This window comes from Acomys minous (genome assembly GCF_964271855.1).
Source record: "Acomys minous genome assembly, chromosome: 17".
Taxonomy (NCBI): domain Eukaryota; kingdom Metazoa; phylum Chordata; class Mammalia; order Rodentia; family Muridae; genus Acomys; species Acomys minous.
In genome coordinates, this window is record NC_140500.1 from 72138488 (window position 1) to 72156136 (window position 17649).

Consider the following 17649-nt stretch of genomic DNA (forward strand, 5'->3'; position numbering starts at 1 on the left):
GAAAACCGCCCTGTCGGTTTCTGTCTGGTTTCCCCCGGCGGCTTCGCGGGAGGAGAAGCTCTCCGCTCCGCACCCCAAGCCGCCCCCCCTCCAACAGCGACCGCGTTGGTTTGGCCCCTCAGCTCGGATTGGCTGAAGCTTTACGCCTCGGCCAGTGATTGGACGGCGTCCGTCTCGTCCTGCGTCCATTGGTCGGCCTTCCGCTCCTGGGCGGGGCGGCCGGGGACGGTTTCCACCCTCTTGTTTACCGGCCGCGAAGCTGACGCTCTGGCTAAAGTTCCCAGTTGAGTCGCGCGGGCCAATTGCGCCGCTCGCTCCGCCCTCGGCGCGCCGCGCCCTCCCCGCCTCCCGCGTGGTGCGGCCCGCGCCTCCCGAACGCCCGCCCGTCCCTCCGCCCGCGCTCGCCCCGTCGCTCCCCCGCCGCACCCCGCGCCGAGCCCGCGCTTGGTACGGCCCGCGCCGCTGCCTCCTCCTCCTCCTCCTCCGCTCGTGAAGGAGGCTCGACCCCCTCCCGGGCCGCGGCTCTTGGTGCCGCCCGGGAGAACCAGGTCATCGGCCGGTTCCCGTGAAAACAAAAACAATCGGCGGCGCCGCCGGGGCGGGGGGCGGCCGAACGCGGCGAGCCGGGGGAGGGGGCGGAGGGCGCGGGACGCGGCGCCGGGTAGGGCGGGCGGGCGAGCGAGCGAGCGCGAGCGGCGGGGCCGGGCGCCATGGGGCGGGCGGGCACGGGCTGCGCGGGGCTCCCCCGGCGCCGCCGCGGCTAGCGCGCCCGCCTTGCCTCAGCTTCCCGCGCCGCCCGCCGCCTTGGGGGACGAGGAGCAGGACGCGGCCTCGGTGGGGCCCGGGCCGAACGACTGCGGACCCCCGGGCGCCGGGGAACCGAGCGCCGCGGTCTCCGGCATGGATCAGTGCGTGACGGTGGAGCGCGAGCTGGAGAAGGTGCTGCACAAGTTCTCGGGCTACGGGCAGCTGTGCGAACGCGGCCTGGAGGAGCTCATCGACTACACCGGCGGCCTCAAGCACGAGATCCTGCAGAGCCACGGTGAGGGCGGCCGCGTGGGCGCGCGGGGGTCCGGGCCCCGCGCTTACGTGGGCTGGTCCCCAGGCCGCGGCCACTTTTCCCCATCTCGCGCGGCGGGCCCACCCGGAAACGCGGGGGCCTTGCGGGGGGCAGGGGAGCGGTCCGCCGCGCACGGCTCGGGCGGGGGTCCGCGCGGGACTCTGTCCAATTCCTCGCTCTCGGAGACTTTTCTCCTTGGCGGTTCTGCGTTTAGAGAGTTGAGTGTTCTTAGCTGTTGGGTTTCCACATTGGCCCCGCTTCCTGCAACTTCTGAGTTGGACTGATGCGAGCCGCCAGCTCGTCTGAACTCGATTCCTGGGAAGCTGGCGGTGTCAAACCGTTCGGCGCTCCCGCCCGCCGGAGCCTCTGTCGAGTTGTTAGTTACTTGCCTTACCCGGTCCAGTTTGTACTTGTTAATAGTCCTTTCAGACAGCGGGTTTTTCGTAAAAAGTGCTTTTTGCCTAGATTACTTCATTAATTGCCCCGCGTCTTGGAGGACAGATGCCAGGGCTAACTTGTGGAGAAAGAAGGGTTTTGTGTTTTAAAAATAACATTTAAAGGTCCGGTACTTCGGAGCCACGATACTGACCCTTTTTGAATCAGAGGTAAAGGATTTGTAACATAATGGATTCATTCAAGAAGCCGGGATCTTGTCAGTTTGTGGGCTGATCAGAAATGAAAGGGATATGTTTGCTGGTCAGGGAGAAAAGCAGATGGAGCAGGTGAGATTGAGGCAGTGTTAGCCCTGCCTCTCTCCCCTCCTTTCCTCTATGCCTTCCTTTCCCAGACATTTCAGTTGTGTGTGACTGTTCCTCCCTGGTAAAGGAGTGTGACAACTTCTGACACAGCTGTCACTTTGGAACTCTTGAGAAAGAGCTAAGCTCTATTGTGGTTGGAATGTTAATATGGGGTGGGAGGACTATTTTAACTGTAGCAGTCGCTTCTGTGTAAATATATGGAAAGCATGTTGATGGCTGCATGAGAAAAGATTATTGGACTTAATTGGTGGTGGTGATATAGTTGATACGGAATACGTTGGGGTGTGAGGAAATCTGGTGAATTTTGATTCCTGAGATATATGCTCAAGGGTTTGATGAGGATAGAGCAAAGGTCTTGGGATACAGGTGAGACTAAAATGGTTGGTTTCTTTTGTGTGTGGTGGTCTGAGGTAGTCTCACTGTATGGCCCGATCCAGCTTTGAACTTCTAGTCCTCCTGTCTTCATCTTTCCAGTGTTGGGGTTACCAGTGTGCCACCTCTGTTTTCAGACATTTCTAAGAGGACAGTGGAGGAGATCATAGCATTCAAGATGAAAGATCTTAGGCTGTAAACACAACCAAGGTAGAGCAGGAGTTAGAAGGGCAGAAAGAAAGAAGAAGAGAGGCTGCTTAGTCGTCACTTGACTATTTCGTGGACAAACCAGATTATTTCTGTCTGAGAAAAATATAGTGCACAGCGAGGTGGAAGGTAGTCAGTCCTTAAGGACACCACACCCCCTTTCCGTAGATGACAGCTTTGTCTTTTCACCAAAAAGGGAGAAGCCAGAAGGGAAAGAGAATGAATATAGGGCCTTCACCTGGAGGGGTGGCAGGAATGTTTCCATTTTGGAGACCAGACCAGAGGTTGAAGGGTTCTTTGAGAAAGAAAAGATGGAGAGCAGAGTCCTTTCTGGAAGAGGGGATGTAGAAGAGAGGTGTGAATGTGAAGCTTGTTCTAGGGAAGTTTCAGTCGGTCCCACATGGATAAAATGGTTGTAAAAATTGCCTAATTGCAAAGTTAGGTCTCCCTGCTTGGTAGGGGAACTTTTCACAAACCTGTAGTGTGAGGGGTGGCAGCCCCAGATGCCTGCTGCTATAACACATAGTAAACCTGTAGTGTGAGGGGTGGCAGCCCCAGGTGCCCTGCTACTATAACACATAGTAAACCTGTAGTGTGAGGGGTGGCAGCCCCAGATGCCCTGCTACTATAACACATAGTAAACCTGTAGTGTGAGGGGTGGCAGCCCCAGGTGCCCTGCTACTATAACACATAGTAAACCTGTAGTGTGAGGGGTGGCAGCCCCAGGTGCCCTGCTGCTATAACACATAACAAACCTGTAGTGTGAGGGGTGGCAGCCCCAGGTGCCCTGCTACTATAACACATAGTAAACCTGTAGTGTGAGGGGTGGCAGCCCCAGATGCCCTGCTGCTATAACACATAGTAAACCTGTAGTGTGAGGGGTGGCAGCCCCAGGTGCCCTGCTACTATAACACATAGTAAACCTGTAGTGTGAGGGGTGGCAGCCCCAGGTGCCCTGCTACTATAACACATAGTAAACCTGTAGTGTGAGGGGTGGCAGCCCCAGATGCCCTGCTACTATAACACATAACAAACCTGTAGTGTGAGGGGTGGCAGCCCCAGATGCCCTGCTGCTATAACACATAACAAACCTGTAGTGTGAGGGGTGGCAGCCCCAGATGCCCTGCTACTATAACACATAGTAAACCTGTAGTGTGAGGGGTGGCAGCCCCAGATGCCCTGCTACTATAACACATAACAAACCTGTAGTGTGAGGGGTGGCAGCCCCAGGTGCCCTGCTGCTATAACACATAACAAACCTGTAGTGTGAGGGGTGGCAGCCCCAGGTGCCCTGCTGCTATAACACATAGTAAACCTGTAGTGTGAGGGGTGGCAGCCCCAGGTGCCCTGCTACTATAACACATAGTAAACCTGTAGTGTGAGGGGTGGCAGCCCCAGGTGCCCTGCTACTATAACACATAGTAAACCTGTAGTGTGAGGGGTGGCAGCCCCAGATGCCCTGCTGCTATAACACATAACAAACCTGTAGTGTGAGGGGTGGCAGCCCCAGGTGCCCTGCTGCTATAACACATAGTAAGTGCCTGTTCTCTCGCTGTTCAGCTTCTTTTTTGTGCTGTTACATTCCTGTGTAACAAATGCCAGTCCTCAATGGCATCTCTTAATTCAACTTTAGTAAGTTGGATAGGATTAAGTAATGAAAGGTAGTTAAAAATATGAAAAATATATACAAATAGTAGGTCTGGTTTCTAAAGTACTCTTTTCTTTCTATTGGTGTTTTTTTTAGTGAAGATACAGATGGAGCTGGGTTGGTGGCGCACGCCTTTAATCCTAGCACTCAGGAGGCAGAGGCAGGCCTCTGTGAGTTTGAGGCCAGCCTGGTCTACAGAATGAGTCCAGGACAGCCAGGGCCACACAGAGAAACTCTGTCTTGGACCCTCCCCCCAAACAAACAAACGAACAACAAACATGCTTTGGTGTTTGGTTGTAGGCTCTCTGAAGCAGCTAATTTCTAAATTAAGGTTTAATGCAGGTGATGGACAGTGGATATTAAATTGAATCTTAAGTGTACACCTTCCAGAGGTATGTCTACTGAAAGCAGAGTTTACCTCTGTTTTAAGGCTTGGCATGTACCTGTTGGGTAATCTGGGGGGCTATGGTGATTTGAGAGACAGGCTTCAATTGGGGTCTTCTGTCAGGGTCCTCTGGATCTTAAGCTCTGAGCTTATGAGTGGTAGATAATATTCCTGAAAGAAGAGAATGAGTAAAGTAGAACCGTGGGGACTGTAAACAGCCCTCCATTGGATCATTGTATCACATGGTAGGTGACTTCCTGTTTCAGAGCATCTTTTACCAGTATCGGGAGATTAGTCCAGTTTAAAAGCAATAGTTTCTTAAGTTTACTTTGAGTCTGTAGTGGGGTGTCTGAGGTAAAAGGCATCACAGACAGCTATAATAAATGAGCATAGGTAGAAAACTATGTGTCGGAAACCGTTGTCCTTAAATGGAGCTAGTGAGCTCTCCGACCTTGTCTCACCCTCACTCCAGGGCTTAGGCGACACCCCTAGAGGACTAGCCTGGAACTGGCCTTCTTAAAAGGTAGCTGTCCTGTGTGTGTGGGGGGGGGGGTGTGCATAGCCACTCACGTCTGCTGAGTTAGTTTATGCTCTGCCGCTCTATCCTCCCCGATGAACTCATCAGCCTGGAAAGGGTGGGAAAGATTTTTTTGCCCTTTTTTTTTTGAATGCCCAGCTACTGCTAGAGGGGTAATAGTGGGGCATGACTGTGAGAAAGAAGCAGTTTTAGAGTTTGGGTGGTTCTAGGGCAGCTAGAGTGTGAATGGTCAGTAGAGGCCAGAGAGCTTAGAGAGATCTGGATGAACTGGGCCATTCCTTCTCATGAAGCTTCTCTTTGTTGCCGTGGATAGGGCCCAGGTAGGAGGACGGGCCTCAGTGGGCGCCCAAGGTGAAAGGGACAGACATAGTGTTTATGGCAAATGGGAAAGGGGACCAGTGCCTTGGTCTGGGGCGGTGAGACCACTTTTTAACCTACTTTGTCAGAAGTTTGAGAATTGTATTGAGCTCTGCTGCGTAGCCTGAATTATCTTGATTGAAGTTCACTTTCATTAATTCCCCCACCCCTTTCAGTATTTCCTTAGTGGTAAACACATTAACATTTTTTTTGTTAGCATTTTGTGGTGGAATGAAGAGCAGGAAAGAGGCGGAAAACTGGCCATGGTGGTGCACGCCTGTAATCCCAGCACTGGGGAGGCAGAGGTAGGTGACCTCCTGAGTTCGAGGCCAGCCTGGTCTACAGAGTGAGTCCAGGACAGCCAAGGCTACACAGAGAAACCCTGTCTCCAAAGAAAAGCAAAACAGAAAGAGACTGAAACAGTTTTGTAACAGCTTCACAATATGCTTAAAATGTAGTTGGGGAAATTATAATTGTAAGAGTTAAGGGTGTGTGTGCCGATTCTTTTTTGGTTATTTTTATTACCATTATCGAAAGGACTTTGGCCGTATTGGAACTCAAACCTTATGAGTTCTAGGCAAGCTCTTGACCACTGCGTCCTTAGAAGGAGTTCTTGTGCATTTTCAAATCTAAATTTTATTTGTTTGAACAGATAATATATGCAGATGGTTTGAATCCAAAATAAAAAGGCTTCCTGGGAGCAAGCTTCCCGCCACTGTTGTTCTAGGACTCCTCGTTACCCCACTGACGGGCAGAGGCGCTTGTATTCAGAAAGGTTAAAAAAGAATTTGGGGAAATGGGACTCAGTGGTGATTGCTTGCCTAACACGTCACAAAAAAATGGGGGCAGTAGGGTAATGTGTCACTTTTTAAAAATGGCACTGTCTGTGTAGTTACACATACTATAAATATATTTTGTGAGTTGGCTAAAGACACTAGTGTATGCAGAGTAATGAACACATAAAAAAAATCTTAAGCAACCCATTGCATCTATTTATTTATTTGAGATGTGTGTGTAGGTGTAGGAGTGTGTCACAGAATACACAGGCGGCACAGGACAACTTGGAGGAATCAGTTCTCTGTTTCCATCACGTGGGTCCCAGGAATCAAACCAAGCGTGGCAACAAGCCTTTAGCTGAGACTTCTTGCCCGCCCTTAGAGTAGCATCTTAAAACTGTGTGTGTGTGTGTGTGTGTGTGTGTGTGTGTGTGTGTGTGTGTTTGTAATTTTGAAACTTAAACTATGACTCCTATATGATCTTAATAGTGAGTCAGAAAATAGCCGAACATTTGGTTAATGAGTGTTAAAGCTCTTCCTTGTTTTAATAAGTCTGAGAGTGTAATTAGGCAAGTGAGTACGAAAAAAATATGGATATGACATTTTAAATTCACATTTAGACCACCTAACTATTTAGGTATATTATACTATTGTATTAGTAGACAGAAACCAAAGATTGAAGACTGAATGTTTTTGCAGAAGCTTCCATTTTATGAACTGAGTTTTGTATATTACAAATACAAATAGAAAAGTATGCATATTTATATATAGAAGTGTTGCATGCTAAGCGGGACCTGCCTGTGTCAAGTGTAAATTACAGGCAGACGTAATTAGTTAGGGCCTGTTAGATTCATTTAGCCTTACTTTTTAGTTAACTCGGATTAGATCACATAAACAGGGCCCATTTGTTGAGATTGTGCTAAATATTAGTAAGCTGCTCTTAGAAGAGCGACTTCTGAGCTTTGAGTTGAGTGCCATGTGGTTTACACTTACATCTAGTGTGGAAAGTGGCATTTGAATGGGTCATAAATAAAAGTTTGGGTGGATAGCTGTACCTTTGTTCAAGCCGAGTAAAAGCAGAATAGATGGGTTGCCAAGCTACTCAGGCTATTTTAAGTAGGGAGATAAAAGGTCAGTGTGTTTCCAGTTGGGCTTAGAAGCGGATTTAGCTTTGGCTAGCCAGTCCCACCTAGGCTTATGGAGGAGACAATTCTTCGTTATTTGGAACGTTGTTCATTTTTAGATTTGTGTGTTATCAAGTATTGTTTGGGTTTGAGGTGGCATAAGAATTTTAATTTAAAGTGAAAAGTTTTGACATATGACTAAATAGATTCCAGTTAAGCAAGGCTGGCTCCTAAGACACAAAGATGCCATCAGAAAGTGTCTTCTGTCATTTACCTATGCATTCCATGATTACTTTGCATTTTCAGAGAAGTTTTTCCCGCATAGAGATAAAGATGGCCAATTGAGCTCAAAAGACAGGAACATGGCCAGCAAAATTTCCCAATATTCCTTTTTTTGTTTAGTGTCCTTTCTCCTTAATCAGTAAGCAGAGTGGAGTTTGTGGGCCTGGTCACCTTGTGCACTGCTCATCCTGCCTGTGTCTGGAGTTACAGAGCCACAGTGTCCCGTTCTTCACAAGAGGAGCTTGAGAAAGGCACATTGCCCATAACATAAGTTGATGAGAATGGAAGAACTCTGAGTTAAATCAACCGTAGTGTTCCCTGGAAGTGTTGGTGACTAGCCCAATCTTTGCTGCCCAGCTTTAACCTTGTGTCCTACTGTGTCTAAGTACTGAGCCGTTAAAACGACCTTGTCTGTAAGCTGTTGATTTAAATGAAAATCCCAAATGTTCTATTTTACCAATAAAAGCTCAGGAGCCAGATGCTGGGGTGAAAACCTGGGAGCTCAGAGAGGCAGAGAAAGAACCCAGCTGCCCTTCCTCCTTGGCTCACACCCCAGAGGGCTCTCTAGCTCAGCTCACAGCCCAGAAGGAAAAGGCCAAAAAACTCGAGGCCAAAGGCTTGCTAGCTCAGAGCTCAAAAAGCTAAAGGCCAAGGAGCACAAGAGCTAAAAACTAAAAGCCCAGGAGTACCTTCTACTTCTCCACTGTTTTAAATACCCCTCAACTCAAAGTCCCTCCTACTCTTTAATCCCTGTTAGCTGGATTCTTGCTCCACCTCTTGACCTAGGGTTAATTTCCTGTGCACAGATAGCTCTTGGGTTAAAGGTGTGTGTGCTAGGGCTGGCTGGACCACACCTTAATCACCTGTTTTACAATAAACACAGTTCTTGGATTAAAGGTGTGTGTTAGGGCTCAACCACACTAAATAGAAGATAGGTTTTTACAGTTCACAGTCTCAGGGATCACAGTGGGATCAAGCATCCTGCAGCAGTGGGCTTCAGTGGGTCTTAGCTCATGCACTGTTGGGGACTTGTTTGATGTTTGATATAAATAAAATCATTTCTAAGATCATTTTATCTCTTAGGTGTCTTCTAATTCTGGATAGTAACACAGGTCAGGGATATCCCAGAAATAGCCTGTCTTAGGTAAGTTACAAAGGACAAGTATCTATGAATACTATATCTAATTAGGGAGATGAGACTGGCATGAGTTTTAGCAAAAACAATGCCCTGTAATGCAGGACCATCTGTGTAGACCACAAACTGGTGAGTGGTAGAAAAAGAAGTCTATTTAGGACAGTGCTTCTTCCTACTTTTTGTAGCAACCCCCCCCCCCCAACACACAGGGTTACTCAGCGTAGCCCTGGCTGTCCTAGACTCACTTTGTAGACCAGGGTGGCCTCAACCTCTGCTGAGATGACAGGTGTGTGCCACTGTGCCCAGCTCTTCATACGTTTTAATAATGTGGGAATATGGCAAGCAGGAAAACAGATGGAGAACCAGAAGAGGGTGGCAAGAGCAAGGGTTCTGAGGAGACAGACTTTCCTCTGTTCTTGTTCACATCTTGAACCTTTTTCTTTCTTTTTTCTTTTTCGAGACAGGGTTTCTCTGTGTAGCCTTGGCTGTCCTGGGCTTGCTTTATAGACCAGGCTGGCCTGGAACTCACAGCGATCTGCCTGCCTCTGCCTCCTGAGTGCTGGGATTAAAGGCGTGCGCCACCACGCCCAGCTAAAATTCTTAAGCTATTTAGAAACTAGTAATGTTAGGGAACATTGCTAGCCAAGGCTTGACACTCAAATATTAATGGAATCTAAATGCCATAATTTCCTCCCTTTTGACATTTTTGAGATTTTGTTTTGGTTTCCTTTTTTTTTTTTAATTTATTTTTTATATTATATGAGGTTTATTATATGAGCATAGAGAGAGAAGGAAAGGTGGGAGGGGAACTCGAGAGAGAAACAGAGAGACAGAGACAGAGAAGAGAGGGAGGTAGGAAGAAAAGAGGGAGCCATGAGGAGGGTTTGGCCTTTTACAGTCTTGGGCAGGCCACGCCCAGTGGGAGGTAGGCAACGCCATCACAGGTAGGCGGCCTGAAGCCGAATCCTAACATTCCTCCCTTTTTCTATAATTAAAAAAGTGAGACTGTTGGATTGTTTCTCATTTTATTTTTAAATACTGAGACTCTAAGCTGGGAGTCTTTAGTCTCACACACCTTTAGTCTCAGCATTTGTGAGTTCAAGGCCACCCTCATCTACATAGTGAGTTCTAGGATAGCTAGAGCCACACAGTGAGACCTTATCTCGAATAAACAGAAATAAAAATAACAAAGAAAAAATAGTCTAAAAGAATGGGATACCATAAAAATATCCCCCTCTAATCTTCTTAATGATACCTGGTATTCTTTTGACTTGTTTGGATTCATATTCTAAACATTTATCTCTATCTTTTCATCTGCCCGTCTGTGTATTTATCTACCTATCTATAGTCCGTCCGTGTGTCTATCCATAGGCAGTCTCATATTCTAGGCCGACTGGAACTTGCTAGGCAGCCCAGGATGACTTGGCTTACGGCTGCCCTTCGCCACCCACCTCCACGCCAGTGCTAGTATCACAAACGAATGACTCTCCATCCCGAGCTTGGGGTTGAACCTAAGACTTTGTGTATGTTGGGTAGTTACTCTTTACATTCCAGCCCTGTGCAATTGTTGGTTTGTTTTGTCTTAATTTTTAGGAGCTAATTTTTATTGAATTCTGAAATGCAAATTTATGAGGTCTGGGTTTTCATTTAGGTGTAGTTAGTATTATGTTTTCTAAATGGAGTTTATTTCTCTGCATCATAACTTGTTTCCTGTTTAATTCTTTTAAGATATGTCCATTTTGTGAAGGTAAAAATAACTTAGGAGAGCTCAAATGTAGTATATGTAATATATAAGTTAATATGTATTTTCTGCCTCTCACATATTCATAAAAATATATAAATAGGGGTTGTGATATCTAGGAAATCTTACAGTTCATTTTTACCAAAATATTTTGGTCATAGGCAGTAGATTTTAGACTGAAAGTCTGAGTCATAACTTTCTTGGGTATTAGCAGTACTTTTTTGTGTTTTTTTTGCTGCTCAGGTTTTATAATGTTCTCAACTATAAAGGGTCTCATCTAATATGACTACTGAGCAGCCTGTGCTTGATGGGACATTGACACCTTTAAGCTCCCTTATAGACCTAATCAGAACTTTTATTGTTAGCTGATGAGCAGATGCCCAGTCTTCTGTGTTTGGATGCTGTTCATTGCCAGCCGTGCTTTTGACAGTGCTATATTTCTCTCAACAGCGTGTGCTTGTGCAGTAGTGTAGCATCACACCCATCTCATATGAAAATACGTATCAAACATTTGAGAGTTCAAACACTGGGTAGGAATTTAGATGTCGTTTTGTCAGTTGTCAGTTTGATTTGATTGAATTTAGATGGCTCAAAATGAGAGTAAATATAACTGCAGTTGGCCACATGGGTTTCTTAGCTTTGTGATGAGTAAGGGGAAATATAGAACAAATAAATGGTAGGAAATACTAAACGTGTATTGGTAGTTTATCAAAACCAGGCTATAACTAGAAAATTTATAATTTTAGCTTTGTGGGGTATCTCTTTAAGATATTTACTATATTTAGATATTAGGAAGTACTTTTTTGAAGAAAATTACTAATTTCTGTGTGTGTGTGTGTGTGTGTGTGTGTGTGTGTGTGTGTGTGTGTGTGTGTACACGTACCCGTGTTGATGACAGGATGACTTGGAGTCAGCTCTTTCCCACCTTTATGTGAGTTCTATGGATCAGAGTCATCAGTCAGCAAGCACCTTTACAAACCGAGCTACTCACCAGCCTGGAATGCTCTTTGATAAACGGAAATTGAGATGGGGTGTCTATATATCTTTAACATAACTTGAAGTATTTTTATTTTACAAATGAAGATGCTAATTCAAAAATGGCTTGTGTCAGAATACATACATGTAAATTCCTGCTGTGTGGTAGTAGCAGGTGTTTGGAAGAGAGAGAGCGTATGACTGTAGAGGAGCAGGGGGCTTGCTGTGCCGTATTTGGAAGTGAGAGTGTGTGCACACATAAGCTAATAGTTCTAGAGGAGATAGGGAGGAGAGAGAAGGAACGTGTGACACGTGCATGCATGTGAAGGTTCTGTGGGATACTCTCGGTGAGCTCACAGGGAGAGGGGGCACTCTACCATTATTTCTGGCTTCTGTTGGATTTGGAAAAGAGGCCACATTGCTGTTGTGTAGGAGGCACTGAACGCTCTGCAAGAAGCCAGAGGACCTGTAAACTGCTGTTTGTGAAACTGCAAACAGAGTCTCTTATACTGGACTTGAAATTGGACTCTAATGTTAAATTTATTTTTATATTCATTCTATAAAGGATTATTGAACCAGGTGTTATGATGCACCCTTTATAATCCTAGTACTTTGGAGATAGAATCAGGAGGAATGTGAGTTTGGGGCCAGTCTAGGTTATAAAACAAGACCCTGTCTCAAAAAGCAAAACAAAACTGCCTCCACTACCACCAAAACAGGTTATTACATGCTAGTGACATGCCAGTCACCATGGCTACATGTTAGGCCTAGGCGCTGTGCTTCCTGTCTTCAGCTAATGTTATGGGAATGGTAGACGGGTATTTGCAACGAAGCGTAAAACCCTGACTGTGAAGCACAGGATAATGGTGAAACAGACATTTTTCTAACAGTTTCTATAAAACTAGCAGACATGAATCCTGAAGTGGAAGCCCGCAGGGAGCCCTGGACTCTTGGCACCCCAGAAACACGGCAGTTCATTAGGTCTAGTTCAGTTGGTGAGTGTCTGGTTTTGGAGGAGGCCCTGACTTAAGTTTCTGAAAAATCTATTTCTGAAATAAAAGGTGCTGGCCAGGTGTGGTAGCTCATTTTAAAGGTGCTATTCTGTTACATTTAAGGGGTTTTAAGGCTCTCCCCCCCACCTTGTAGTGAGAATATTATATGCTAGGCAAGTGCCCTGTCACTGAGCTGCACCCTACAGTTACAGAAATGCTTGCTTGCTTGCTTTGTTTCTTTTCCTCTTTTTCTTTCTTTCTTTCTTTCTTTCTTTCTTCTTTCTTTCTTTCTTCTTTCTTTCTTCAGGGTTTTTTTGTAGTTCTGGCTGTCCTGTAGACCAGGCTGACCTCAAACTCACAGGTTCCCCTGCCTCTGTGTCCTGAGCAGAAATGATTTTTTAACTTACCCATTGTGTGTGATGGTTTGCTTGGCTTAATATACTAATTAATGCTCTTGCTCATTTAATGAAGTCATGTTAGACATATCACTGGGATGCTGGCAGCGCCTCATTTGTTGTGCATGCATATGGGGTTCAGGGAATTTATTCTGTGTGACAAGTGGTCACCAGAGGACCTACTCTAGCTAGTGTACAGTACTCTGCCTGCTTGTACCCCTGCAGGCCAGAAGAGGGCATCAGGTCACATTATAGGTTGTGAGCCACCATGTGGTTGCTGGGAATTGAACTCATGACCTGCAAGAGCAGTCAGTGCTCTTAGCCACTGAGCCATCTCTCCAGCCCCTGGGCTCTACTTTAGTTACGGTGAAGATGGTTGTCATATTATTTCCTTTTTATATCTAGCAAGTAAATTAATTAAATTTCTTCACAGGAGAGTTCCAGAAGCAGGTTGTGTTTCCATGGAAAGATCAGAAAAGCAGTTATGACTCCCATTAGAGCGTAGAAGCTTGATCTTGTCTCTGAGAGTCTGGCCATGTTAGTGGTTTTCAAGCCTGTTTTTACCTTTGAGTGCTTTCTGCTGAATCCATTTGAAAATACATTAGTGGATCCTCTTTGAACAGGGTTTTCCTTTAGGTTATCCCATAATACTTTCTTGGGCTTCCAGATAGGCATTGCTGAACTGCAGGAGTGTGTGTGAGAATGCTGTATGAAGCCTCTTGCCTTTCATCACATATGTGGGACATTGCTACTGACCCATCTTCATGTGGTGCGCGGCCGCCTCAGCGCTCTGACTGAAGCTGGAGCTCACTCATTGAGTTCACTGTCTGCCTAGCAACCCCCGGGACCCTTCAGTCTCCGCCTCCCCGGCACTGGGGTTGCAGGTGTGTGCTGCTGCACCCCGCTTTTTATGTGGGAGATGGTGGTCCTCAAGCGTGTGTAGCAAGTGCTTGACTGTCAGCCATCCACCTACCTCCATTTCGGGTCATTTTAAATTGAATTGTCATGCTGTTGTTGGGTTGGAAGAGTGTGTTTTTGTCTTATTGTTTTGCTGTATTGAGGACTGTACCCATTAACCTTAACACAAACCAGGCAGATGGCCCACCCCCGAGTCACACCCCATCTGCTGCATTGTGTTTCCTTGTAAATTTAGCTTTGTTCTTGACATACTAAGAGTATGATTTACAAATATTCTCTCCCATTCTGTTCTCCCTCCCCCCGCCCCCCAGCTTCCTGACACAGTTTCATGTGGCCAAGGCTAGCTTTGAACTCTTGATTTTAATTCTACTTTACAAGTGCTGGGATGCTGGGACCACAGGCACACCAGCACCGAAACTTTTAATTTTAATGAGGTCACAGTTGGTTATTTTCTTTTGGTTGCTTATGCTTTTGATGTCATGTTTAAAAAACTATTGGCTAATCCAAGATTCAGAATAAATTTGTTTTCTTACAAGGTTACATATATAATTTGCAGTAAGAGCCTTGACTCACCTTGGGGACAGTTGAGACAAATGTCGGCCAGAGGAATGCAGGAGAGAGCAGGGGTGAGGAGGGGGTGCGTGTGGAGGAGGAGGAGCAGCACGCTGCTGGGTAGAAGCTCGTGCTGACCAGATGCCCCTCACTGCTGCAAAGGAGCAGGGCAGACACTTTATGTTAGAAGTGGCAATTGTCTTGCTTAAAGTTTGTGATTGTGTTTAGAGATGAGGGTATTTCTGCCTGGGCTGCCCAGTCCTGATTGGACACCATGAGCACTGCTTGTTCACATCTCGGTGGCTGCGTTGCTACTGTATTCCTTTCCACGGTCTGCAACCTTGAAGGGTTTCTTGAAACTTTGGAGAATCTACTCATGTGGGTGTGACCTCTGCTATAAATCCCGTGGCCAGTGTTCAGTTACAGCTCACTTGACTTAGCAGTGTTTTTAACATGGTGGTTTATTCCTTGTACCTTGGCACGTTTCTTTTAGTCTCACTAGTTTCCCCAGCACCATACTTGATTTTCCTCCCGTCAGTTAGACTTGAGAAGTCTGCTTGGTCTGTTTAGGTTCTCCTTCCTATCTGCCTTTCTCCACTTGTGCGGACCCGTGTTGTGCTTTTGCTTAGTTTCATAGCTTAGCAATCATTTGTACGCTGCAGTTGTTCAAATGTGTCTCTCTGGTTTTGACTCTGATCTTGAGCTCCTGCACACCCAGTTGTCTCCCGTGGGCCCTGGGCAGCACCTCCAGTCTAACAGGTGCCTGCTTAGCTTCTATCTTTCCTGCTTCTCAGACGTGCTCATCCTTGTCTGTTTCATCTCACGGGCTGGCAACACCGTCTTTGTACCTGGCTCAGTTTAAAACCTTTGAGGCAGCGGTGAGGCTTCCCCTCCTCCTGACCAGTCAAACAGTACTGGGCCAAGCCACTGGCAGCTGTCGGCTGGGTTGTTGCCGCAGCTTCCCAGCTTACTGTCTGGAGTCTGTTCTCGCGCTCCTCTTGCCAGTCAGAGTGGTCATGTTAAAATGTCCACCTTCTCTGCTTAAGACATTGTAGTGGCTCATTCTTTCTGTCACTCAGTGAAAATCAGTCTTTACAGCACAGAAATGAGCCTACAAAAAGCAGGAGCCCCTTGTCTTTTAGACCTGTTTCTGCTGTTTCTCCAGCCAGAAGTCATCATTAGACACTGGCCTGCTGGCTGCCCTGCCAGTATTCTAGGTGTGTGTGTTCTGTGTGAGGCTGCTCAGGTTGGCCTCACAGTCGTGACCTTTTGCCTTAGCTCACCTGTGTGCTGAGGTCACGGGTGTTACCTACCATGTAACTGCACTGGGACTCATGTTGTTGCTTCCTTTCCTCCCAAACTACTTACATCATGTACAATGTCCATTCATTGTGCCCCTTACAGCAGTGATGTTTTGTCATGCTGTCTCATTTGCCTTACTGTGGCGGTTGTGTCTTGAACCAGCAGGTAAGTTGCAGGGCAAGGGTGCTTGAGTGCTGCTGCTCCACTGCTTTCTAACCTCCTTCATAGTGGATCACTTAGACATGCGTAGATCCAGCATGATGGTAATGATATTGTGGAAATAGTTTGTTTCACAGTAAAAATTTAATTTCTAAAAATAAATTCAGTAATTTCTTAATGTTGAAAAATGATACTTATGACTCTGGCTGTTGGCTAAAACAAACAAACAAACAAACAAACAACCCTGATTTCTCTTGTCTTTATGTGAGACCAAAATTCCTTTTTTTTTTAAAAATAGGTCAAGATGCTGAATTATCAGGGACACTTTCACTTGTTCTGACACAGTGCTGCAAAAGAATAAAGGACACTGTCCAGAAGTTGGCCTCTGACCACAAAGACATCCATAGCAGTGTTTCTCGGGTTGGAAAAGCCATTGATAAGGTATGGAATCAAAGAAGTTGTTTTTTGTTTTTAAATTTGATTTTAGTAACTGGTTATTTGTCTGTATGTGTGTGTGTATGCGTGCAAATGGAGGTCAGAAGAGAACTCGAGAGAGTCAGTTTTCTTTTAATACCATGCAGGTCCCTTGCTTCAAACTCAGGTCATTAAGATCGGCAGAAAGTACTCTTAGCTATGAGCCCTCGCCAGTCAGAGAGGAACTGTTCTGTGTTTCTAACATTCTTCCTTTACCAGCATTTTGACACCCTTTGCTTTCTTGAATTACTTTGTGCCATTCCTTTCTTCTTTGTTTCTAATAACCTTTGCAGGTCTTGTTTACTGTATTGTCCTTGTTAAAAGTTCCCTGTTGGTGTCGTTCGAGAAACAGAAATAAAAATAAAGCAATGAAATTCTTTGCTTTGTAGCTTTACTGTTCCATTAACTGTCCTGATGAATAAAATTGCAGAAAAATTGTAAATCGCTGTGTGGGCGTTTGTTTATAGGAATAAGCTTTGCCGCTTCCTGAGTGCGCCCCTGGCTGTGACCTGGCTGTGTTGTGGGATGATTACAGTGATACCCTGGTGAATCTGCCCCTCCCGCCTGGCCTGGCACTTGGCTTCCTGTGGGCAGGCTGGGTACTGTTCTTTCTTGTTGTCTTCTATTCAAGATTTGGTAGCTAGGGAGCCAGGCAAGCCACTTTTGTTGGGTGATTTTTTTTTTTTCTTCTGACATTTTCGAGTAAGCCATCCTTGGCTTAGTAGTTGACTCATAAGCGGTTTCCATTTTTAGCGCTGAAGCTGTTTTACCCATGGGCAGCCCTGATGAAGTTTAAGGGGAGCTACCCAGGGTCTCTGTCTGGTGTCTATTTCACCTGTTAGGAGAGTGTGACTGGCCATAGCCATTTCTGTTTATACTATATATTATAAACTTTTGAAAAAAGGTGGCAGAAGTTTAGTGGAGAATTTGTAGCAAGCATACCTCCTGAACATGACTGAGTCACTTAACCTATATGTACAGTGATGGCAACATGACATAGAGGCTGATATAATCTGAAAAGTATGTCCAAGGAACTCATAAGCAGTCCCACTGTTAAAAATTATTGTATAGAGTAAAAATATTGAAAGGCTAGGCTTAGTGGTGCCTTAAATCAGGGTTCTGATTACATATACTCTTTTCATCCAGCATAGAAAACTGCAGCAGTTCATAGATACTCTAAATACTTGCTGTAGCTCAGAGCCACAGAGGAAGGCTTAGATAGTAGGGCTCAATTTTCAGGCATCTTTCAGCACACACTCCCTGTATTTTTGGCATGCACTGTGTTGCCTGGAGAGGAAGCTGGTTTCTGACTCCATGTGCCTAGATATTGTGAAGAGGCTTCGTGTATACACCAGGAATGTCTGCAGGCTGCTATTACATAAGACTCTGCTCGCTTGTTAAGTCCGACACACTTAACTTGATTCACAAATGTGTATGCAAGCTCTGGGAAGCTCTTCGTAAGGGTGATGTACATTCAGATATTGGTGGTGAGCAACTCT

General features: G+C 46.0%; 1 protein-coding gene and 1 long non-coding RNA gene across 3 annotated transcripts in view; both read left to right on the forward strand.

Moving 5' to 3' along the window:
* The first annotated feature begins 733 nt into the window (after window positions 1–733).
* Window positions 734–17649, forward strand: part of RMND5A (required for meiotic nuclear division 5 homolog A) — a 50899-nt gene continuing 33983 nt past the window's right edge. For both annotated transcript variants that reach the window (XM_084766897.1, XM_084766898.1), the window contains exons 1-2: window positions 734–1042; window positions 15975–16117. In XM_084766897.1, the coding sequence (XP_084623023.1) occupies window positions 901–1042; window positions 15975–16117 (285 nt within the window). In that variant the 5' untranslated portion in view covers window positions 734–900. The remainder of the gene's footprint in view (window positions 1043–15974; window positions 16118–17649) is intronic.
* LOC311588863 lies at window positions 1076–11642 on the forward strand. Its single transcript, XR_014776347.1, has 2 exons — window positions 1076–1665; window positions 5543–11642. It is a non-coding gene; the product is annotated as an uncharacterized lncRNA (long non-coding RNA).